This window comes from Neofelis nebulosa, chromosome 6 (assembly GCF_028018385.1).
Source record: "Neofelis nebulosa isolate mNeoNeb1 chromosome 6, mNeoNeb1.pri, whole genome shotgun sequence".
NCBI classification, from domain to species: domain Eukaryota; kingdom Metazoa; phylum Chordata; class Mammalia; order Carnivora; family Felidae; genus Neofelis; species Neofelis nebulosa.
This window is the reverse complement of record NC_080787.1, coordinates 134,006,593-134,030,314: the sequence shown is the minus strand read 5'-3', so window position 1 is coordinate 134,030,314 and position 23,722 is coordinate 134,006,593. Positions and strand designations below refer to the sequence as shown.

Here is a 23,722-nt window from a genome sequence, read left to right as displayed (position 1 = left end):
CCCCTCCCCCGTTCATGCTCTGTCCCTCTCTGTCCCAAAAATAAAATAAAAAACATTAAAAAATTTAAAAAAAAAAAAAAAAAAAAAATGTTACTTTAAAGACGTTAAACAATACTTTGATAAGTTAAGCTACAAGACATATTATTTAATCAAGTGTGCATGTGGTTATAATTGGGTCAAAAGAGTGAATACAACTAAATATGTCTCTTTTTTTTTTTTTTTTGCTTTAATGAAAAAGAATACCTTAAGAAACCCACAGATATGTGTTGCTAAGTTTTGCTATACTTAAAAAGTGACCTTTACAGTTACATGAGATTTAAATATATTTATCTCCTTTGAGAGGAAAATAGTGGTATCCGTAGTTTGAGTGGCATGTAGAAAACTTACAATGAAACAATTCTTTAAGCTTTTTAATGGATACTTTCATAAGGTAATTTTGTTCTTTGGTAAATAAAATAACATTTCGCTAAAAAATGTATTAAAGCACACTTTGGGGAAATGCAGCTGATTTAATGAAGAATTAGTCTCTACAGACATACCCCACAATCTATTGTCTTTTGGTGACCAGTCTTTGTTACACAGAGATTGGGTCATCATCAAGCATTGAAATATTCACTCCATGGGATTTAAGGAGACTATTCTAAACTGCTAATGCCATACCAATTGGGAAGCTCAAGAAAGGAGCCCCCACTGGCCCCACCCCCACTCGATGATGCCTGCCATTGACCTTGTACAACCCAAAGGAGTTGCTCTCCCTAGGGCTGCTGCAGCCAGCAAGTAAATAGCTAAGACCACAGAACTATTTCTGTGACAGAATTTATATCACCACATCCTGTTTCCCTTTTAGCTAAATCACTATCAAATATCCAGTCTTCATTACCCAGCCAATATAGGACTTAACTCCAATACTACTCTGCACCTTCCCCAGTCAACCCCAACTCACCCCCAAAACCCTTCTTCTATTATGTCCAGAAATCTCTTCTATGATCAGCAGACCACAGATCAACCCCTTCATCTTAAGGGAAATTGGCTTCCTTAGGAACATGAGTTCCTCTGGAAAATTTTAATGGCGTTTTTTTCTTTCTCCTCACAGATCCTATATGCCCCAGGGTGAGTAATTGGAATAAGGGTCCTCTTCCTTGCTTTCCATTGCCACTTCCAGGAAAATACTGTTTCTCTCATCTTCCAGGCAAAACCTTACTCTTTCAAAGCACAAGGCATTTACCCATTATGTTCATATAATGACCTCCAGGCCCATGGTCACTGCATACTGGTTAAAAGGGTTGCTCCCTACCTCAACAGGTAAGTAGTGTCTGAAATTCAATTTAAGATCTGCCTGCCGAGCCACAGGCTCTAGTGGGGGCTGTACCACCCAGCGAAAGAGACATCTTACCCATGATCATGGACTGAGAGCAATCTCCATCTCGCTACTTCACAAACCCCTTCCTCTCCCCTGCAACCCATGTACCGTCTGTATTCCTTCTATTTGCCTCTGAGGAGATGAGCAGTGCTAAAGAACACGATAACAGGGCTACCTTCCCTTCACGTTTATTACGACCAACCACAAAGAGGCAGTCATCTCTGCCCAGCAATACTAAAGTTCCTACAGGAAGCTCTCTGCCCCACCCAAGCCAGATGCTGACATTGCCTGTGGTCCTCTCCAAATCTCTCAGTCCCACCTCCAACCTCACTGATGGCATATTCATGGATCACAAAGAGAGTAGGCTCATTGCACAGAATCTTCCATCTTCCCAGCACATCGTGATTAATGATGTATAAGATGGTCCTTATAGCACAAAAGGATATTGTCTCATTTCCTTTACAATATTTCAACGTAGATCACTAGGTGTGTGTATGGGTATGCATGTAGGCAAGTATATGTATACATATACATACACATATACGTACACATATACATATACATAGGCACTCTAGGGCTAAACACCATTTCAGACCCAAATCAGACATCCACAGTTCAAAAGTGACTATGAGCACATTTCAACTCACACTATAATCTCAACTTACACTAAAAAAAAAATTGTTAATTGCCATTAAGAGATGTAAGAGGAAAACAATTTCACAGATGAAAAGAGCAGTGATCAATCCATGTCTGTTAGTTAAAGACATTAGAAACAGGCCTGTTGTTTGCAGAATCCAACATAGTGGGAGCTAGCTGTGTTTCAGAATTAAGAACTTTCTGTACAATAAAAAATTATTATTATGAATGTACCTGTATGACATATTACCCCCAAGTAGGGTCTGAGGCAGCAAACACATTAATATTTCTGCAGCTAGGAACAAGGCTATTTATACTAAGCAGGACAAATAAAGGCTATAATAAACAGCCTCATGTCAATTCAAAGCTTTCTGTTATCAGAGCATATTGCATTTTGGCATCGTAGATAAGGGACTGAGGCCCTATAACTGTGAATGGCCAAATTACTTAGGCCAATTGCAATTCATACAAAACATTTCCTTTGAAAGCTGATATTAAACCTCACACATTATGCCACAATGACAGTATTCCATGAGCAAGTATAATAACCCCTCACCTCCCTCCCCGAATTTGGCTGACAATGACGCATATACAGAGTATGGCTTCGAGATAAGAGGAGAGCCCTTGTATAAACCCTCTCAGCGACCACTGCAGAGGGCACAATGGCCACATACTGGAGAGTGTTACATTATTCATCGGCAGAGGCCCCTGTATCGTTAATCAGATCTGGTTTCTAAACTCAACACAGATAAGAAACAGTAAGTGGAATCACAGACAGATCCGAGAGGCGGGTACACAGAGCTGTCACAGCAATAGCTGACATTCCTAAACAAGGAAGAAGAACAAAATTATTCTTAAAGAAGGTAAGACTGACTGCACAGTCAAAAAGGTCTGGATACCAGTCTCAGTTCTGCTTTTAAGAGCTGTGTGATCTCGGGTGTTCCTTAACTTTCCTCTGCTTCAGTCTATTCATCGACATGGCATTGATGAAAACGCAGCCTGTCTCCTATGGCTTGCAGATTAAATAAAATAATGCATATGAACAGATTAGCACAGATCCTGACAATGGGAAGACACCCAATAAAATTTATACACTAAAAATAAAGCAGAAGATCTTACAAAGTACAGTAGCCTGAATAAATTTACTACCAACTCTTCAGAACTCAGAGCATGAAGAGCATTATCATACCTTAGTATAGAAAATTATCATCTTGGCTCTGCCATGTGACTTTGAACATGTCATTTAACTTCTCAGAGCCTGAGAGCGTTACACTGGACCGCACATTCTCAGTGGAGGTGAAAAGTGGTTCTTTGGTGGGGCAGGGGCAGGGAGGGGAGTGGAAAAATGTACCCTTTTTATGTATAAAGCACAACTATAAAGTACAGAAAGAGATATACAGTATACCCATGGTATTAAAATTTCATGGAAGTGGGGATCTCACAAGGCTCTCGGAGAGTTGATAATATAAAAACATCGAGAAACGCTGGCTTAAATGAACCGTAAGATTGTATATAGCCCTTAAAGTTCTTTAATTCTACCTATCACAATAAGAACGACAAGGATTTTTTTTTAAATGTTTGTTGTAAGTTTATATATTTTGTTTAAGGCAAGGAAAGATTTGTATATTCTAGAAAGGTCTCCAATTAAAACAGTTAAAAATTGTAAGTATCACTGTTTAGAAGGGAAAATTCTAGAAATACATAGAAACCCCAGCTGTCACTCAGGAAAGGATCCTGTGAGCTACAGTTTTGTTGTATTTTCCCTGCTTTATAGATAGTAATATACCTAAATCGTGTCTAAATATTAATGTTGATGTATTTCCCTCCAAAATGCAGTAAGAAAATACAATAAGGACAATGACTTGTAACTACCATAAAATTGGAACACTGTGCTTGTCTTAGCTCTGATAAATGAAAGATCACCTTGGAATATAATTCATTTTTAATTGCCTCTTCCATCTAATCTAACTACTGCTGTAGGCTGTCTTAAAATATTTACAAAGTAAAAGCAAAAAAAAAAAAAAAGAATTGGAGGTGCTAAATAAAGCAGGCTTCACATTCCTAAGTGATCAGTGTTTTTGGTATCGTTTACAACAAAAACAAAGTCATAATTCTTACATATGGATTTTTGGAGACACACAGATAAAGTATGCTTAAGGACTATCTTAGTGTTAATGCTGGGTTTTTAAATTGAGATATAATTGACATATCATATTGCGTTAGTTTTAGAAAAGCGCCCTAAGGTATAAAACAGTAATTTGATGCAAGTATATATTGCAAAATGATTAACACAGTAAATTTAATTAACGTCTATCACCACACAGGGTTACACATTTTTTTTGTTCTTGTACTGAGAACTCTTAAAACCTACTTGGTAATATTCGAATATACATAACATTCGAATATACATTCGAATAATATTTGAATATACAATACAGTATGGTTAACTATGGATGCCATGCAGTCCCCAGGACTTATTTATCCTATAGTTCTTTTTAATTCACCCTCTTCCCTGCCCTAGTTTTGGGATCCTTACTACATCCAAGTAACCAATTACAACAAAAGACAAGAGATGCACTAAAATGCTAGAAAGGGCAGCATTATAGCTATCTTCGGCTTTAACTACTCTGAAGTTTTGTATCTGCTATCTTAGTCTTATTTCCTCCAGAATCCTAGGTATGTGTAGCAACATATATATTCACACTCATATACTGCCTTTTAATTCTTTACTTTGAGTTTCCTAAAAATCTACTTTGAAGACTCCAATGACATTGTAAAAATGCATAAAACACCTCCACGTCAAACTGTTATTAAATGCTTGGCCATACTTTATTACCAATAACTTGTATCATAAGGTGTTCTAATATCATCCATTTTACTCACTGCAAAATAAAATGTGTTTTGATACAAATTAGCTTTCAGGCAGTTGGTTGTATTTGAATATATAAAGATGTGTGTGAGAGCATAATTTTATTAGACACAGGCATTCCCAGTACCATGCAGGAAGTAAACGCTTTTTCCTGATGATCAATGTAAGTATGCTATCTTAAAGAGACTCTAACCACTGCTTACAGTTCCTCAGACCCTAGGTGTTCAACTGACAGGAAAATCTCTCTTATAAACACATATGCTATTTTAGATTCTTCCAAATATACTGGCTTGACAGAGTAATGGAATGAAAACAGATTAGCTGAAGCCCTAAATATACATAGCATGTTTCAGAAGCCTGGTGTTGGATCCGTGTGTTCTCAGCCTCAACTGAGGATGACCTGGCCAAAGAGTACACTATTTTAATTACAATTAGGGGTGATATTACCCTAATGCATCTGTAAATACCGAACTGGTCCTTACCACCAGAGTACTACAGGATATATTCCAGGTAATGCTGGGAGGCCAAGGAAAATCAGACCACATAAAATGATCTATGGCAAGGTTTAGCCTCACTCAAGGAGAACCCCACTGCAGAAATTCAAGTAGGTAATGTATAAATATACCTTCTGTACTAAGTGTGAAAATAGTAACTCGGCACAGTACAAAAATTTTTTAAAAGTAATAAGATATACTTCTAGTAGTCCCATATTTGGCATGTTTCCATGAGAAAGCCAAAGCAACTCAATTCTCACCTCTACAATCATTTACCTGCCAGGCCCTTAGTGTTACCTTTGTTTGAGGTTGATCCATGATGTTTTTAAGTACTCGGTGGTTTCCTTCACATTCCTGGTGTCATCACTACCATATTCCTCAAGCAGCTTCTGCAGGACATCATCGAATGCCATTACAATACCATCGCCAGGACCCAGTTCTTGAAGCAATATCTAAGGTGTAATTGTAGGGGTAATGATTAGCCTTGGTCTCGGTAACTAGTATTACCTAAACACTCATCCTCCCCGGAGGTTGTGACATGTTTTAGACACAAATATCAAAAGAAAAGAGCAAATTATGAGACAAACTCTTGAACATAAGCTTAATTAAAAGTAATTCTGGAAGTGAAAAGGCAAGTGTCTAGGAAATGATCAAGTACATAGCAGATGATATTACAAGACTCTCTTTTTTTCTTCTCTGAGATATTTTACTTCCTCAAACCATTTATCTTTTCCATTTGTTCTGCTATATACCTGATCCTTATAGCAACGTGAATCATACAGGAATAAACTTACTATAGAGTTCTTCCACATACTGGCAGAAATGAAAAGGGCCAACAACATGGAAGTCTTCTGTGCCCCTGGATCACTCTGTGTGTTGACAAAGTTAACTGCTTGGGTGGATCAAGCAAGGTTTACTAAGAGTTGCTTAAATAACTACACGGATGCAGAGTGTGTCCACATGCACTGGGTTTCCACCTCTCAGAACCCCCAGACCTAGATACTCCCCATGAAATCTAAATGACAGAGGAATGTTCCTATAATGCTTTTTATAGCAACTGGCAAAAAAAAATCACCCTAAAGTTGAAGCAGAAAAGAGCCACACTATTGTTTAGAAAGGAATATTTTTAATATCTGCTGATTGAAGCATTGGTATCACTTTTTATTTTATTTTAGTCAGCTTTGCTGACTATTATACTTGAGTCATTTAATTAAAACAATCTGCAGATATCATAAACACACAAAACCATCCACAAAATCAGGACACCCGGCCACTTGACTTCTAAATTGTAACTGTGGAAAGTCTACAAGCGTGAAGAATAAATACATGTTCTCAGGTTTTATATTTTCTTTCCCACATATTCTTTATTATATCTTTATTATATTCTTCACAAATGTACACTGTCATCTTAAGTTACCTGAAGGGCAAAGAAACGTTATACCAAAATATAACCTAACACCTATAACCCCCAACCCAAGAATATTTTCTTTTTTAAAAATGTTTATTTACTTATTTTTGAGAGAGAGAGGGAGTAGGCGTGAGTGGGGGGAGGGGCAGAGAGAGGGAGAGAGAGAATCCCAAGCAGGTTCCAGTCTATCAGTGCAGAGTCTGATGCAGGGCTTGACCTCACAAACAGTGAAATCATGACCTGAACCAAAACCAAGAGGTGGACACTTAACACACTGAGCTACCCAGGTGCCCCAAATATTTTCTATAGACAGAATACAAAACAGCACTTTAAAAATACCATTAATGTTCGATGTTGTCAACTTTATACTCAAACCAATCACAAAAAGTCACCTATTCTTATGATACAGATAAAGCAGTTGGTTATAAAGGTACTAAAAGAAACTACACTTGTTACCTGATTTGGTCACTATGGTAGCCTCAAATGAAGATCTCAGAGAATTTCATAAATAAAAATAACCTTCAGGGTAGACATGGAAGGGAGTAAAAGGAGGAGGGTTCCTATCTTTCTAGATGCTGGTTCATGGTTGTGTTCCATTTGCAAAGAATCAGTGAGGGATAAATCTGGCATACAGGTACATTTCTATCTGTTATGCCTTCCAATTTTTTTCAAAAACCTTCCTGGTCAATTTTTTTAATATAAATTTAGATGTATATTCTAAGCACTTGTGAAAACATCATGACAAGGGTCCCCAAAATTACAGTTCATGACGGAACAAAAAAGTACATCCAACAAACTGATAATGCAAAAAAAAAAAAAAATCTATGAGTCTTACTTGATTATCAGAAATTTGCTTGATGAGTGGATCCCTTCGAGCTTGTTGGAGAATGTAGAGTCGAGCCTCATATTTTCTCATGAGCTCCTCGGTTTCTTCCCTGTGATCATCCCACTGAAGACTGTCGATAATCATGTCCTCCAGCTGCTGCTGTCTTAACTCGACACCATGCTGAGTGCTATCCCATTGGTTCTTGACCTTTTCCACTGGAGGAGACATTATAAAAATAATCCCAGAAAGTAACTTTCAGTAAAGGGGAAAAATACCTGATACCAAGTCTATCATAAGTAAGGTTATAAATGGAAAAGAAAAAGAAGGCAAATTGGTACATACATCTTAGGGGAATTTTTTTAAGTTTATTTATTTATTTTTGAGAGAGACAGAGAGAGTGAGGGAGGGGCAGAGAGAGAGAGAGAGAGAGAGAGAGAGAGAGAGAGAGAATCCCAAGCAGGCTCCACACTGTCAGCACAGAGCCCAATGTAGGACTCAATCCCATGAACCATGAGATCATGACCTGAACCAATATCAAGAGTCAGACACTTAACCGACTGAGGCACCCAGGTGCCCCTAAATTCTATTCTATTTATTTATTTACTTACTTATTTGTTTTTAAATCTTTTTCTAAATTTATTTTGAGAGAGAGAGAGAGAGAAAGACAGCTGGGGAGGGGCAGGCAGAGGGAATCCCAAGCAGGCTCCACTCTGTCAGCTCAGAGCCCGATGAAGGGCTCGAACTCACAAACTGTGAGATCATGACCTGAGCCAAAATCAAGAGTTGGACGCTTAGCCGACTGAGACACCCAGGTGCCCCTCTAAATTCTATTTTAAATGGGGTGCCTGGGTGGCTCAGTTGGTTGAACGTCCAACTTCAGCTCAGGTCATGATCTCATGGCTTGTGAGTTCGAGCCCCACGTTGGGCTCTGAGCTGACAGCTCAGAGCCTGGAGCCTGCTTTGGATTCTGCATCTACCTCTCTGCCCCTTCCTTGCTCATGCTCTGTCTCTCTCTCTCTCTCTCTCTCTCTCTCTCTCTCTCTCTCTCTCAAGAATAAATAAAAACAGAGGCGCCTGGGTGGCTCAGTCGGTTAAGCGTCCGACTTTGGCTCAGGTCGTGATCTTGCAGTCCATGAGTTCAAGCCCCGCATCAGGCTCTGTGCTGACAGCTCAGAACCTGGAGCCTGCTTCTGATTCTGTGTCTCCCTCTCTCTCTGGCCCTCCCCCCATTCATGCTCTGTTTCTGTCTCAAAAATAAATAAACATTAAAAAAATTTTTTTTAAATAAAACAAGAATAAATAAAAACATTAAAAAATTTTGTTTAAAAATAAAATAAATGAATTCTATTTTTAATGCACTGAAATAGCTCACAATAAAAATAACAACTATTTTAAATGGATAAACCAAAAATTATAAAGAAAGTAAATTCCTATCTAATTTATATTCACAGAATCTGGTTTAATAAATGTAGAGTTTAACAATACTCTATGACAGAACTGTAAGACACAGATGTAGTCACTTGTCATCTTCAAAGGAGATGCTCTAAGGCTGTCAGGATTTTGAAAGGAAATAATCTATTTAAGAATACTTTTCATATTTGTTTTACTGTAGCATGAAAGGAAGTATTTTTATATGTTCACGAAAAACACCAAGAGCAAATTAGATTCAAGTTCTATGTCCCCAGTAGCTCTTTACCATAAAAAAATTGACACTAGATCTTGTCCTCTTTCTTTTTTAATATCTCTTTCTATTTCTTTTTCTCCTCTGTCTGTTCTCCACCCTTTTTCTCCCCTACCCTCTCTCCTCTTCTCATTTTTAACAAGGGACTAAGGAAAGAGAGATCTAATGAAACAAACTTTTGATGAATTACTTTATGGGTAGTTCATGACCTTGAACTGAGGCACTAGTAAACAGTAGCTTCGAATAACTTCAACAACCCATTGATCGTAAGTGGGTAGGACACCAAAAATGTCTAGAAGATGCTTTGGATGTCACACAGAGTGCAGAGCACTCTGGTTAAATACCAGGCCTACAAGAGCTTAACCACAAAATAATATTGCAGTTAAGGCATAATGGGACCTTCTGGTAAAATTTCTTGGGATAACAGGGTTACAGCAAGCCATAAGAGCTATCATTTTTAATAGTGCTCAGAAAACTGGAAATTATACTTACGTTTAATAATTTCTAAAAATTGTTCAATGAAATTATCTGTTTTAAGCTGTCTTCTTTAACAGTTTAAATAAATTGCCTAAGTTTTTTACTTCAAGAGAGAACAAATTCATCATAATGTTCTACTTGTCAGTTAAAAAGTTACATAAAGTACTTATGATCAACTCTATTACTAATAGAATCCTTTAATAGTGAACAAATAACATGAAAGACATCAAGTGACAGCAAATATCACAGGTTTATCATTAAGCAAATTGTTCTATTCTTTGTGAATAAGTGTTAAAAGCAGGTTATTATAGGCAGTACACTCCTACTGAGCTTTTTTTTCCCCATAGAATGAATAATGACAAAGATCATGTAGGCTCTATGCAAATAAAAAAAAGGAGAAAAAATCAAAGAGAGGGAGTTAAATTAGAAAGGGAAGCTACTCAGAAAGAGAAAAGTCTTGTCAAACAACCTTAAAAGAAACAGTGGACAAATAGGAGGGGGTGGGGAAAACATAAGATGTGGATAAAGCAAAATGGAGAAGACTTTGTAAATAGTTTGGGGTCACTGAGGCAGAGAAGCTCTCCTGCCACGTGATAGGAAACGAGATCACTCCAGAGTTTCAACAGAGACCCGAGCAATCCATCAATTGGGGAAAAAAAAAAAAAAAAAAAAAAAAAACATGGAGAAAGAAAGAAAATGGCTTATGCAGTAAAAATAAACCAACACTGTGACAAAGTTCTCTGCTAACTCCTCTGTTCCAATAATGTTGCTGCAGCCACGTTTATTTTGAAATCAAAACACACTTTTCATGGGAGGAAGCGTTGACTTGCTTTGCCTCAGAAAATATTAGACAAGGTAATAAAGTAACTTTCAGTTTATGTTCTGCCCCAAATATTTATGAAGTCCTTACTTTGTATTGAACACTGTAGGAGGCCCAGGGCCAGAAAGATGAATATTTACTGTCTATAGAAAGGAGAGAGAATTAAAATAATTGTGAGATCTACAAGGACATTATCAGGCAAAAGGCCACAGCAGAAACTAAAGATAGAAAATACAGTTCTCCAGGGACTACTAGAGGGTAGGGAAGACATCACACAGGGGGTGACATTTTAGCTGCTGCATAGAATTTCACTGGGGAAGAAAAGGCCGAGAGGAAAAAAAATAATAATAATAATGTGAATAAAGGCAAGGAGACTAGGAACTTCCAGGATGTTTTAAAGAATATCTACAATATGGAATAGTTACAGTGGGTGGAAGGCGGTATGGGAGAGGGGATGATGAAAGCAGACAGTGACTATCCCTACATGACATTCTTGAGAATTTAGACTGTTTTATATGTCTACAGATTTCACAGATGCTTATTTTAAGCCAGAAAGCAAATGAAACAGGGATCTTTGCTGTGGTGTTTGTATGTTTATTTTTTGTTTTGTTTTATTTTGCTTTTAACTAAATTATTCCCAAATTAGTATCCGGCCCACAGGTACATGGTAGTTGCTCAATAAATTCTTTTTGGAATGAATTTGAAGAACAGGAGTTAAATAGACAAAGCAAGATCTGGTTTTACTAAATAAATTATAATGAAAGCATGGTTTTGCATTCTGATGGTTTTCTCTAACTTTTCTTTTTTGATTCCTTTAAAAGAAATCCTAACTTAAAAGGAACAAAATCCAATGTGCCAGTAATTAAAAGTAATAAGGTTAGGGGTGCCTGGGCGGCTCAGTCGGTTAAGTGCCTGACTCTTGATTTCGGCTCAGGTCATGATCTCACGCTTCATGAGTTCGAGCCCCACATGGGCTCTGCACTGACAGCACAGAGCCCGCTTGCGATCCCCTCTCTCCCTCTCTCTCTGCCCCTCCTCTGCTCTCTCTCTCTCTCTCTCTCAAAATAAATAAACATTAAGAAATAAATTTTTAGAACATTAATGAGGTTAACACTTTAAGGAATTCATAAGGGAATCATAATAATGTTCACAAAAAATAAAGATGGAAGCAAAACTATAATTATTAATAGATACTATCAAATATCAAATAATATTAATTTCCGGGTAAATAATCTATGAAAATGTGTATGTGTGTGTGTTACCATTTTGAGGGAAAGTGGGTAAGGTATCATTGAAAGAAAAAACACTTACATTTTTCTGTGATTGCTGTTCTCACATCCGAACTAGAAGCTTTATTTTTCAAATTCTGTGCCAATGTAAAAACACAGTCAAGCTGTGGATGGCGTTGCTCTAAGTCAGCCTTCGTGATCTGTTAAGAACACATGATCATTAAGATAGGTCATAAGCCGGGGCGCCTGGGTGGCGCAGTCGGTTGAGCGTCCGACTTCAGCCAGGTCACGATCTCGCGGTCCGTGAGTTCGAGCCCCGCGTCGGGCTCTGGGCTGATGGCTCGGAGTCTGGAGCCTGCTTCAGGTTCTGTGTCTCCTTTCTCTGCCCCTCCCCTGCTTGTTCTCTGTGTCTTTCTCTCAAAAATAGAGGTTAAAAAAAAATAAAACCAGGGGCGCCTGGGTGGCGCAGTCGGTTAAGCGTCCGACTTCAGCCCGGGTCACGATCTCGCGGTCCGTGAGTTCGCGCCCCGCGTCGGTCTCTGGGCTGATGGCTCAGAGCCTGGAGCCTGCTTCCGATTCTGTGTCTCCCTCTCTCTCTGCCCCTCCCCCGTCCATGCTCTGTCTCTCTCTGTCTCAAAAATAAATAAACTTAAAAAAAATTTTAAAAAAATAAAATAAAATAAAATACCAATACAGGAGGGGCACCTGGGTGGCTCAGTCGGTTGAGCGTCCGACTTCAGCTCAGGTCACGATCTCGCGGTCCGTGAGTTCGAGCCCCGTGTCCGTGCTGACGGCTCAGAGCCTGGAGCCTGTTTCCGATTCTGTGTCTCCCTCTCTCTCTGCCCCTCCCCCGTGCATGCTCTGTCTCTCTCTGTCCCAAAAATAAATAAAAAACGTTGAAAAAAAAAATTAAAAAAAAAAAATCGTACAGCTCAGCTATACGAAGTCTGAGCAGATTCAGTGAAGAAAATCCCTATGAAAAAAATATGGTCTGAAAACATTAGCAGGGACTTCTGCTGATGATACCCTGCATATCTGTCCTACATCAGATATGAATATAAACTAATGTCACCTGCAGGGCTGGGGTGAGACAGTAAAAAAAGGCTATTGGGATAACTGCGAATTAAATGCATGCAGACGTGAAAAATGCTGCTGCAGGGGATTTATCTCAGTACTGATAAATAGGGGCAAAAGGTTTAAAATATGAGGAATATAGTGTTCCCAACATAGAACTAATAAAAAGCCATAAAGATTAGAAAACACAATTTCCAGTAAGTACAAATAGTGTGGCAAAGATTCTCTCCCAGCTCTTCCTCTTTATAAATTCACTAGTTTTTCAGATTTCAATTAGCCTGATAGTGTCAAATATTATCTTGAAATGGATTATTCACAACTTCTAATCCTGAATCCCAGAGAAACATTTCAATGAATGCTGATTATTTCCTTCTAATTGGCCTAAGAACCTCTCAACACAACATATCTGAAACTAAATCAATCAAACCCTCACCCACGTTCCATTTCTTCTATTCCTTATTTCTGTTAATTGCAATAGCATCATCTTAGCCACTCGGAAAGGGCTCTTGTGCTTGCTTTAAGTATCTCTTGCCTCCAATTTATCCTAAGCACTAAGAAGCATCCCAGTCTTCTTACCAAAGCAGCACTCTATTATCATCAGTCCTCAGCCACAATTAAAAAAGAAAAAGAAAAGGGGTAAAAAGAACTGCTCACAGACTAAAAACCCAACGGGCTTTGCATGGTCTAGGAAGTGAACTTGAACCTGCCTTTGCTATCTGACCGCCAACTACACTTCTTTCCTTCACCAATGTTGACCCAATGTCCCTCACGCTCCCCTACCTCATGTCCTTATTCACTCTGTTCCCTGTATCAGGAATGCCATTTACTTTATCTCCAGATGTCAAAATCCCACACAGTACGCTTTCCACCATTGTGAAGTAATCTCCTTCCTCATCCTGGCTCCCCTAACAGGTGGCTTATAGCTATGCTATGGCTTCTATCAGATTCTGCCTTGCTGGAGCAACGTCTCTACTTATGTGTACCCAGTGCCTCTGCCTCACTTTGGACATATTTGTAGTCTGGGGATAAAATCAATACCCACCTCAAAAGACTGTTAAAAAAGTGAAGGAGACGATACATGTGAAATACTTCCTAAACTGCCCAGCACATTTTAAGCACCTAATAAAAGTTAGCAATAGCTATTGTTATTATTTTATGGTACATTGCCAATTTCTACCTGGTATGTCCTTTTCAGTATCCCTATATAACACACAGCCCAGAAACTAGCACACTATGAATACTGAAAATTTATGTTAGATGGTGTATGCATGGTAACAAATTTCTAGGCATGAGATTCTCACTTCTGAAGTCAGCAATTAAACACAGAAGCTCATTACAAAATATAAAGTAAAAAGGGGCTTTAGGAAAATATCCTACATCACAGTAGGCATTAAATCTAACACTAGTTTACATTTGTATTGATGTGTCTCCCTTTAAGGTATCAGTTTTAGGTTTTAAAATACACTGAGTCTAGGCGTGGCTGGGTGGCTCAGTCAGTTAAGCGTCCAACTCTTGATTTTGGCTCAGATTATGATCTCACAGTTTGTGAGATTGAGCCCCACATGGGGCTCTGGACTGACAGTGCAGAACCTGCTTGGAATTCTCTCTCTCTGCCCTTTCCCCACATGCTTCCATGAGTACATATGCACTCTCTCTCTCTCTGTCTCTCCCTTTCAAAATAAATATTAAAAAAAAAATTTAAATACAAATAAAATACACTGAGTCTACACTTCAAGTTGGTAAACCTCATCTTACAAAAACACTAAAAATGCAAGAAACGATTTTCTCTTTGGAGCTAGCCAAACAGCATGGCTGTTTGACAGATAGAGAGTTTTTTAAAGCTCATTCTCCCAGGGTTTAGGACAAACAAAGGAGCTCCAAACAGATCTTGTCTGCTTCTGTGTGTGGTATTTCCATGACAAGCCTTTACATTATGTACTTACTTTCATTCGGGAAACTGTCTTATTGATCTCTTCTACATCCCCGACAGTGACAATGTTGGATTTCAACATCTGGTCGATCAGGACCAGCCAGTCAGCTAGTTCTGTTATGGTTTTATCCAGATCAGCAGGAATTGAAATTTCCGAAGTACGAGGAGACAGAACAGGAATATCGGACGCAGATGATTCTAGCACCACCTTTTGGACATTAGGATGAGCTGAAATTTAAAAATGTGGCAAAGTATTAATACATCAACAGGAGACTCTGACTGTGGTGGCCTAGTGGTGATTTGTGTGTGTGTTTACATAAAATTTAGTTTAAGTAAAAAAAAATTGTAAGACGTTTTTATTTTTTCATCCTAAAAATGACAGTGGTATTTCCTGTCGAATCCATATGTCCGTGGTAGCCATAAAGCCAATTAAACTGTCCCACAATAGTCTAGAGCAGCAGTAAATTAGAAGGAACTCACACTGACACCAAGAGAAAATAAAATAAAAAGTAAATCAACTATAGGAAAATTAGGACTGCTACTTTATTTTGCCAAGATATTTGCCTTAATTTGTAAAGTCAATTTATTCTAATTTTCTATTCTTTTCCAATTAACTTTATGAGTATTAGTCATTCTTAATAAAATTGAAAGAAGTCTTTGAGTACTTCCCTTTTTACTTCAAACTTTCTAATTGATTAAGTTCTTCTTTCCAGCTTATCTCTGAACTCAGGCAAAAGACCCTGCAGGCAAAGCATCCCAAGATGGGAACCGAAAGTACCCTTCAAGCAACAAGGAATGCCCTGAGCCAGCAAGACCCCATGTGATGGACTCTAGGACAATGATGGGCCTGACCTTCACCGCCCACCTGCACATAATCACTGACCCTTGTCCCACCTTTTCCTTACAGAAACCTAGAAGTATTTTCAGCACTTTGGAAACTCTTCGAGATACTAGTCCGCTGTCTTCCCGGTATTGGCCTTACTGAAAGAAATTCCTTTCTTTTTTCTCCACCACTCCTCTCTCTGCCTTTGGATTCTGTCAGTCGCAAGTGGCCACACCTGGTCTGTCTGGGACCACCAGAACCAGGTGCAAGCACCTCTGGGCCCCAGCTACAAAGTCATCATGACTACTTACTCATGTACTGATCTACATAAGTATATATTCTTATGTATGTATATATGTATATAAGAGAAAATATATATACTAAGTACAACACTATGTACTTAGTATATATATTCACTATCTACACAGAATATATTCACTAACTTTTAGTTAACCCTTCTGCAGCTGGATACTTCAATTGCTCCTGAAATTTTACTTTAAAAAAGAACTTGCAAGGGTTATCTTTTTATGTATTTTTGCACATTTTTGATTACCACCTTAGATTTATTTATTACCACTTTATTTCCCAAAGTAGAATTACGGGATCAGAAAATATGAAAAAGTTTAATGTATCTAAGACTTACTGCCAAATTGTTTTGCTTAAAAGTTAGAAATTTAGGGGCACCTGGGTGGCTCAGTTAGTTAAGCGTCCGAGTTCAGCTCAAGTCATGATCTCACAATTCGTGAGTACAAGCCCTACATCATATTCTGTGCTGACAGCTCAGAGCCTGGAACCTGCTTTGGATTCTGTGTCTTCCTCTCTCTCTGTCCCTCCCTGGCTTGCACTCTGTCTCTCTCAAAAATGAATAAACATAAAAAAAAAATGGTTAGAAATTTAGACTTCTAGCAGCAGTGTATGGAACTGACAAAAATCCTATGTCCACACCAACAATATCCTATTTCAATGGATAAATACAACTTTCACCATTGTCTTCATTTAATGCTTCTTTGACTGTCAATGAATGCAAATATTTTTTTATGTTTACTAAAATATGGGATAATTTATAACTGTGTTCTTTATCTGCTTCCTTATCAGTTTAGATGAATTCTTTTTATAGGAAAGATGAACATTTGCCATGTCGCTGAAAGCAATGTTTCTACTTCAGGATTCAATTTTTTTTTTATCAAATCCATAAATTTGTCTTGGGGGATTGTTTTCCCAGAACGTTTACAGTTACACTCTTGTCTTTTCCAAAGATTTGATAAATATTTTCTCTATTTTTTGTTTGCTTTTCTGTTTTTGTGTTGCTTTGTTTTTAATTTTTTTTTTTAATGTTTATTCATTTTTGAGAGACAGAGACAGTCAGACCATGAGCGGGGAAGGGGCAGACAGAGGGAGACACAGAATCCAAAGCAGGCTCCAGGCTCCAAGCTGTCAGCACAGAGCCCGATGAGGGGTTCGAACTCACAAACTGCGAGATCATGACCTGAGCCGAAGTCGGACGCTCAACCAACTGAGCCACCCAGGCGTCCCGTCTTGGTTTGTTTTTAATAAAGAGAGATTTGTTTTAATAAACAGAGGTTGGTTATTATTTTTCTTTAGTGTTGATAAAAGAATTAACTATTAGCTCCATCTGAAATCCACTTTAGCATACGGTATATTAGATGAGGCTTAAATTTTTTTCTAAAAAAAAACATAGTCAATCTATACATTAAGCACAATTCTCATAAAAATCCCAACAAGTCTACGTGTAAAATCATATATTCACAATCTGATTTTCATATCAATATAGAAAAGGACCACAGTTGGGGTGCCTGGGTGGCTCAGCCAGTTGGGCGACCAACTTCAGCTCAGGTCATGATCTCGCACTTTGTGGGTTCGAGCCTCCTGTCAGGCTCTGTGTTGACAGCTCAGGGCCTGGAGTCTGTTTCAGATTCTGTGTCTCCCTCTCTCTCTGCCCCTCCCCCACTCACGCTCTCTCTTTCCTTCAAAGATAAACATTAAAAAAATTTTTAATAAAAAAAAGAAAAGAAATAAAAAAAGAAAAGGACCACAGTCAAAACAGGTGGGGGGTTATGCCCTACCAGATATTTAGTTGTATCACTTAGCTAATAATTAATGATTAACTCAGTATTTTATGGGCCCAGACATCCAAAGAGACCACTGGAAGAGACGAGCCACATGCATAGGTGGCAGAGAAACCTGACCTTGACAGAGACTGTATTAAAGATCAGTGAGGAGGAATTTACCGGCCAATAAATGATGCTATGCTGGCAAGAGTGGACACCCATGGCTGGAGCGAAGAGATGATGGGACAGAATTTGACCTCACATGCACCTTGGGGAAATTAGTTCTTGGTGGATTAAGAACCTGAATATGAAAATCAAAACTGTACAACCATCAGTTGAAAATATAAAAAAAAGAAGCTTTCCGATTTTAGAGTACTAAAAATGCTGTAAAAACACACAAAAAGGGGAAGCTATTGGTAGACCATTAATGTTTAAGAATTCTGAAAATAGCACCACTAATAAAAATATTAGAAGCCATAGGGGCACCTGGGTGGCTCAGTCAGTTAAGCATCCGACTTCAGCTCAGGTCATGATCTCACAGTTTGTGGGTTTGAGCCCCACGTTGGGCTCTATGCTTACAGCTCAGAGCATGGAGCCTGCTTCGGATTCTGCGTCTCCCTCTCTCTCTGTCCCTCCTCCACTCATGCTCTGTGTCTCTGTCTCTCAAAAATAAATAAACATTTTAAAAAAAAGCCACAGACTAAGGGACAGGATATTTGCAATGTACACTCTAAACATGGAATTCGTAACCAAAATAGTTTATTTTGAGAAAGAGTGCACACATACGCATGCATGCACCATAGGAGCAGGGGAGAAGCAGAGAGAGGAGAGAGAATCCCAAGCAGTGCAGAGCCCCACACAAGGCTCTATCGCACCAACTGTGAGATCATGACCCGAACCAAAAATCAAGAGTCGGGACTCTTAACCAACTGAGCCACCCAGGCACTCCCAAAATAATTCTTTAAACTCCAAAAGTATCAATCAGACAATCTACAAAAGAGGAAGCAAGAAAGAAATAAACATGAAAAAAGGCTCAATCATGCAGGCAACTGAAAAAAATGCAAACGGAAATGAAATGCCCTATCTCTATCCGTCACAGGTTCACAACGTAATGTCTGGGGAGCTCTGGGTGCCCAGAAACCCTTCCAAATTAGGATTATCATAAGTGATTTGCCTTTTCACACTCATTCCTTCCTGAGTGTAGAGGGGTTTTGCACTCAAGACTACATGCATCACGTGTGGTTCTACAACAAACTAATCACAGAAGTGGCAATGAGAATCCAGATGTCCTCTCAGATGCCAGAAACGAAGGATTTTCAAAAATGTAAAGCAATGTCACTCTCTAGTTCAATTTGTTTTTGTCTTGGAAAAATTAGTTTATAATATTAACATTTACAAAAACATGCTGTTTTTGCTAACATAATAGATTCATTATTGCTATTTTAGACAAATTAATAAGTAATGCTTCAAATTTCTGGGTTTTTTTAATTAGGTAAATATTTATAAACATAACTCACACTTTGAGTGTCTTCAATAATTTTTAAAAGTGTAAAGGAGTCCCGAGAATATAATGCTGAAGTGGCAGTAACATGTAAAACAATGAGAGCTCTCCCGTGGCTGGCGGCAGTGCGAACCGGAACAGGCTGTCTAGACAACATCTAATGAAGTAGAAGTTGTTCATCTTCTATGACCCAGCAATTCTACCACGACATACCCTAGAGAATACCTCACGTATCATTCTGCCCAATCCTCACTGTTGCTTTCAAAACACTGAAACAACCTCAATATTCATCCATCGTTTCAAATCACCAAGTACCTCAGAGGGACCTACTACGTGCAAGCACTGTTCTAGATGCTACGAGTATGGGAGTATGTGGGAGACAAAGGTCCTGCCCTCAGGGGGCCTGCCCGCTAGTGGAATAGACAGATGTTGTGAAGTAACACTAATGCAAGAAGATGGGAGAGCAATGGGATGTATTTGAGAAACGGCGGTCAGGGTCAGGAAAGGCTTGGGGTAGCATTTGAGGAAAGAACTGAATGGAGTGTGTGAATCAGGCAGATATCTGAAAGAAGGGCATTGGAAGAAGAAGGAAAGAAGAAGCAGCAAGCACAGGAGCCATAAATGGAAATGTTCTCAGCATGTTAGCAATAGCAAGCAGACCAATGTGTTTGAAATAGAACAAACAAAGGGAAAAGTGGTAAGAAATGCGATTAGAAAGGGGGGCAGCAGGCAGATCACACGCGGTCTTCTGGACCAGGTAAGACTTTAGCACTCATTTATGGATGACAAAAGATATAACAAGATTATGAGCCACGAGGGACACAATAAAACCTATGTTTGTAAAGCATGACTTAGCTGCTAGCAGAATAGATTATGGAAGAGTAGTAAGGCAAGAAGAGAATCAGGACAGTGAGTTAGGAGATTATTCCTGTAACAGATGAAAGATGAGGGTGTTCAAGACCAGGGAAGTAGTTGGGATGAGACATGGGGATGACATACAGGACCGACAATTTGCTGAATAATTAGATCTTAACTCCAGAGAAAAGTCAAGGGTGACTTCAAGTGTATTGGCCTAAGCACTGGCCGGGCTATCCAAAGTTAAAAAGTGGCTAAAGCCATGGGACCAGTGAGCATACTAAAGGAGGACTGCAGTGGATCTGGGCATGGAATACTACATGTCGGCGAAAATGCACTGACCAGAGCTGTATGCATCAAAACGTATGCCAGCGAGAATGGTCCAGTAAAGAAGAGAGAAAGAGGGTAAGTAAAAAGCCAAGAGAAGATGTGATGCAAAGCACAAGGGGAGGACGTGATCTCAGAAAGAAAAGAGATAAATCCTCCAGGGAAGTGGGAAGCACGCACAGTTTGTGAGCACAGATGTAGAGAAACCTACGTATAGGGATTCTCTCTGATGGGAAAAAGATGATCTTGTTGGGCAAAACGTATTTCATCTTTTAAAAATGAGAAGAGGTCATGAGTGGAGAGATGGGCAGCCAGGGGAGCTCAGAAGAAAGTGCAGTAGGATTGTCTGTGAGTGCTGAGTACCCACGAGCATGGTCAGCAAGGGAAGCTGGCATGGATGAACCACGAAAACAACATGCCAAGTGAAAGAAACACAGTCTGATTCCGTTTATGAGAAATACCCAGAATAGACAATCCATGGAGACACAGCGATTGGTGGTTGCCACTGCCTGGGGGTAGAATGGAATGGGGAGAAACAGCTAAATGAGTAAGAGATTTTACTTTGGAATGATGGAAGTATTTTGGAACCAGACAGAGGTGGTGGTTGCACAATACTGTGAATGCATTCACATGTCAATCCAAATGTCACTGGATTGTTCACATTGAAATGGTTAATTTTATTTTTTGAATATAATAAAAAGAAGAAGAAATGGAGTTAAAAAAAACACCATGTAGGACGAGAGGGACACACTGAAATAAATTTCAGGTCTCATACCTGTTCCAGAGACGAATGTCTTATTAAAAATGAACTGCCCACTTACTGGAAGGTGTACTTCTGCTATTAGCTCTTCTATTAAATGTGTATTAAAATGTTGTGTATTAAAACTTTCTCTGTTCCTTTGTCATAAGGACATTTAAAAAGGTAAGATAGCCTATTGCCCTTTCCTAAAATGCATCAAGTCTGTTTCCCGTCCTTATGGGGTTGAGTTTGTATTTGCAAGGCAGCAATACTCAAATGTTAATTCAAGTGTTTTGAATGTAATCAATGGACCGACCAGGCCCCAGGTATTTCTTGTGTAAGGTACTGGGAAATACAAGTAGAACACAACACAAACTGGGCCCTCAACAAGCCTGTGATTTCAAATAAGTTTTCTTAAAAGTCTCACCACTCATACTTTTCCAGAATCCTAAGGAGAAACAGAAGGTGGCGGGGGCAGAGGAGAGGAGGGGAGCGGGGAGGAGGGGGAGGAAGAGAAGGAGGATGTGTGAGGCAGGGTGGAGGAATACAAAGGAAGGGAAGAAGGCAGGAAGAGAGAGAGGAGGAAAAGGAGGAGAGGGGAGCGGTGGGGGGGAGTGGAAGAAGAGGAGGAAGGGGAGAATCAGCAGCACCACCACAGCTGGCACAGAATAAGTGGAAAGTTAGGGTTAATCACACTTGGGGGTTTGCCTGGTGACTCGGCAGAGGCAGAGCAGGGTGAGATGGTTTCAATGAGCCTGCAAGGCAGTGATGAGCAGTGACTGGGGTGGCCTCTGTGCAGTAGCCCACCCTCTACTCTGGACAAGGAGAGAAGGAAATAACCAGTGACCAGACTCTTCTTTCTCCAAATCTCAGTGATCAGCACTTGTCAGTGCATATCTTCACTGGGATGAAGAACTCTTCTAAATCCCCATCTCCCACCTGGTTCCAAGAATATTCAAACTTTCTGTTTCCAGTCCTGATCAGTGTCTAATTGTACGACCCCAGAATATGTTAACACAGCAGGTTGTGGCTGATGCCCTGAAAAGACTGCACGTCTCCAGAAAACTATTCCTCAATTTCCTCACCTTGCTCTCCCCTGGCCTTCAGCGGCCTCTGTGGAGACCCAGATCCCACTCCAGTCCCAGGAAATAAGTCTTAGCTACCATGGCAAGGAATGCCTTGCACATGCTGGACAGTGAAATATATCTTGTTTTAAAAAAGACATTCTTTTCAAGTAACTGAAAAGTAGAATAATAAGTCACAACTGCACTGTGTTTTTAAGTAAGTTTTTCTAACTCCCATAGGATGCTTAAAATTATAAAATTTTGTTATGCCTATAAAAAATTTTTTTGTTAAGAAATAAACTGTATCTTACCAGCCATTCTTGTCTGAGACACAGAACTGGGTTCCTGGATGCGTTCCTTCAATGTGGTAGGCACTTCTCTGCATATCTACAGCATCAGGCCAAACAAAGAGAAGAATACTATATAAATAAAGATGATTATATTTTTGAAAGAGGAAGTGTTATTCTAAGTGATAGTTCTGCTGCTTTTCTTCCCCCTCAACGCCTGAGCTTCTGTCTCCACCCTCACATCCACTTCAGTCTTGCCAAAGCCCCCACTTTACTGACATTACTGTCAAGAGTACCCTCCAGTCCTTAGCTGTCCTAGTCCTTTGTAACATTTAATGTTGTCCCCTCCCCTCCCCAGAATACCGTTAATATTCTGCAATCCTGACTTTACACCTACTTCTCTGATTGATCTTCTAAGCATCCTTCACCAGCTCATTCTCCTCTGCCCATCCATCAAATACTGACACTCTATAGGGTAGGTTTTTTTGGTCTTCCTACCCTTGACCCTGGCTTCTCTCCCTGAGTCCTGGTTTCTAATGGTTTCATTTATCATATGGAGTTTTAAGAGGCTGACAACTCCGAAAAATGTATCTTCAGTCCAGCTCAATCTGTCAATTGGATATTCAGACATGTCCAAATCCAAATTCATCACCCATTTCCCTGACACCCCCTTCCCAAGGTGATCTAACGACTCTAACTGATCTTTCCAGATCAGTTATTCTGATCTGGACACTGGTCTTTGCTCAGAGGAGTTACTTGATATCCTGATATTATCCTAAGGCCATCCATCGCTAGGATCACGCCATCCATCTCTAAAGTGAAGCTATAGTGATTTTTCAAGATGTGACTTTCTCCTGATTAAAACCCATCCACTGCTCTCAAGGCGATGAAGTGTTCTCACGATGGAGCTCGAATTCCTTGTTGAGGCATGATGAGGCCTCTAGGATCTGGGTCTGCAAGCATCTCTTATTCTTCTGCTGCTGCACACTGAGCTACTTCCAAGACCCAAATGCACTGTGCTCATTCCCTGTCCCCTGTAGACCCTTCCACTTTTTTGATTCTTCTCCCTGTGATGCTCCTTCCCCCATTCTTCGTCTACCCATACTTATTCATTCTTTCTAAATTAGCATGGATACGATCTCCACCAAATCTTCCATGATTACTTCCCAAAGCCAAGTAGGTGCACTATCTTTACGTCCCCATGGATACCTCTATGTTGTAAGTTTTTGACTACTTGTCTCACCAACAATAAA

The 23,722-nt window shown here is 39.4% G+C and overlaps 1 protein-coding gene across 6 annotated transcripts in view; it reads right to left on the bottom strand.

The window, feature by feature from the left end:
- UTRN (utrophin) overlaps positions 1-23,722 on the bottom strand; it is a 514,842-nt gene that overhangs the window by 246,949 nt on the left and 244,171 nt on the right. For all 6 annotated transcript variants that reach the window (XM_058736181.1, XM_058736184.1, XM_058736182.1 and 3 more), the window contains exons 45-49: positions 22,494-22,569; positions 14,818-15,032; positions 11,883-12,000; positions 7,603-7,808; positions 5,657-5,811 (exon numbers count right to left, since the gene is read on the bottom strand). In XM_058736181.1, coding sequence (XP_058592164.1) covers positions 5,657-5,811; positions 7,603-7,808; positions 11,883-12,000; positions 14,818-15,032; positions 22,494-22,569 — 770 coding nt within the window. The remainder of the gene's footprint in view (positions 1-5,656; positions 5,812-7,602; positions 7,809-11,882; positions 12,001-14,817; positions 15,033-22,493; positions 22,570-23,722) is intronic.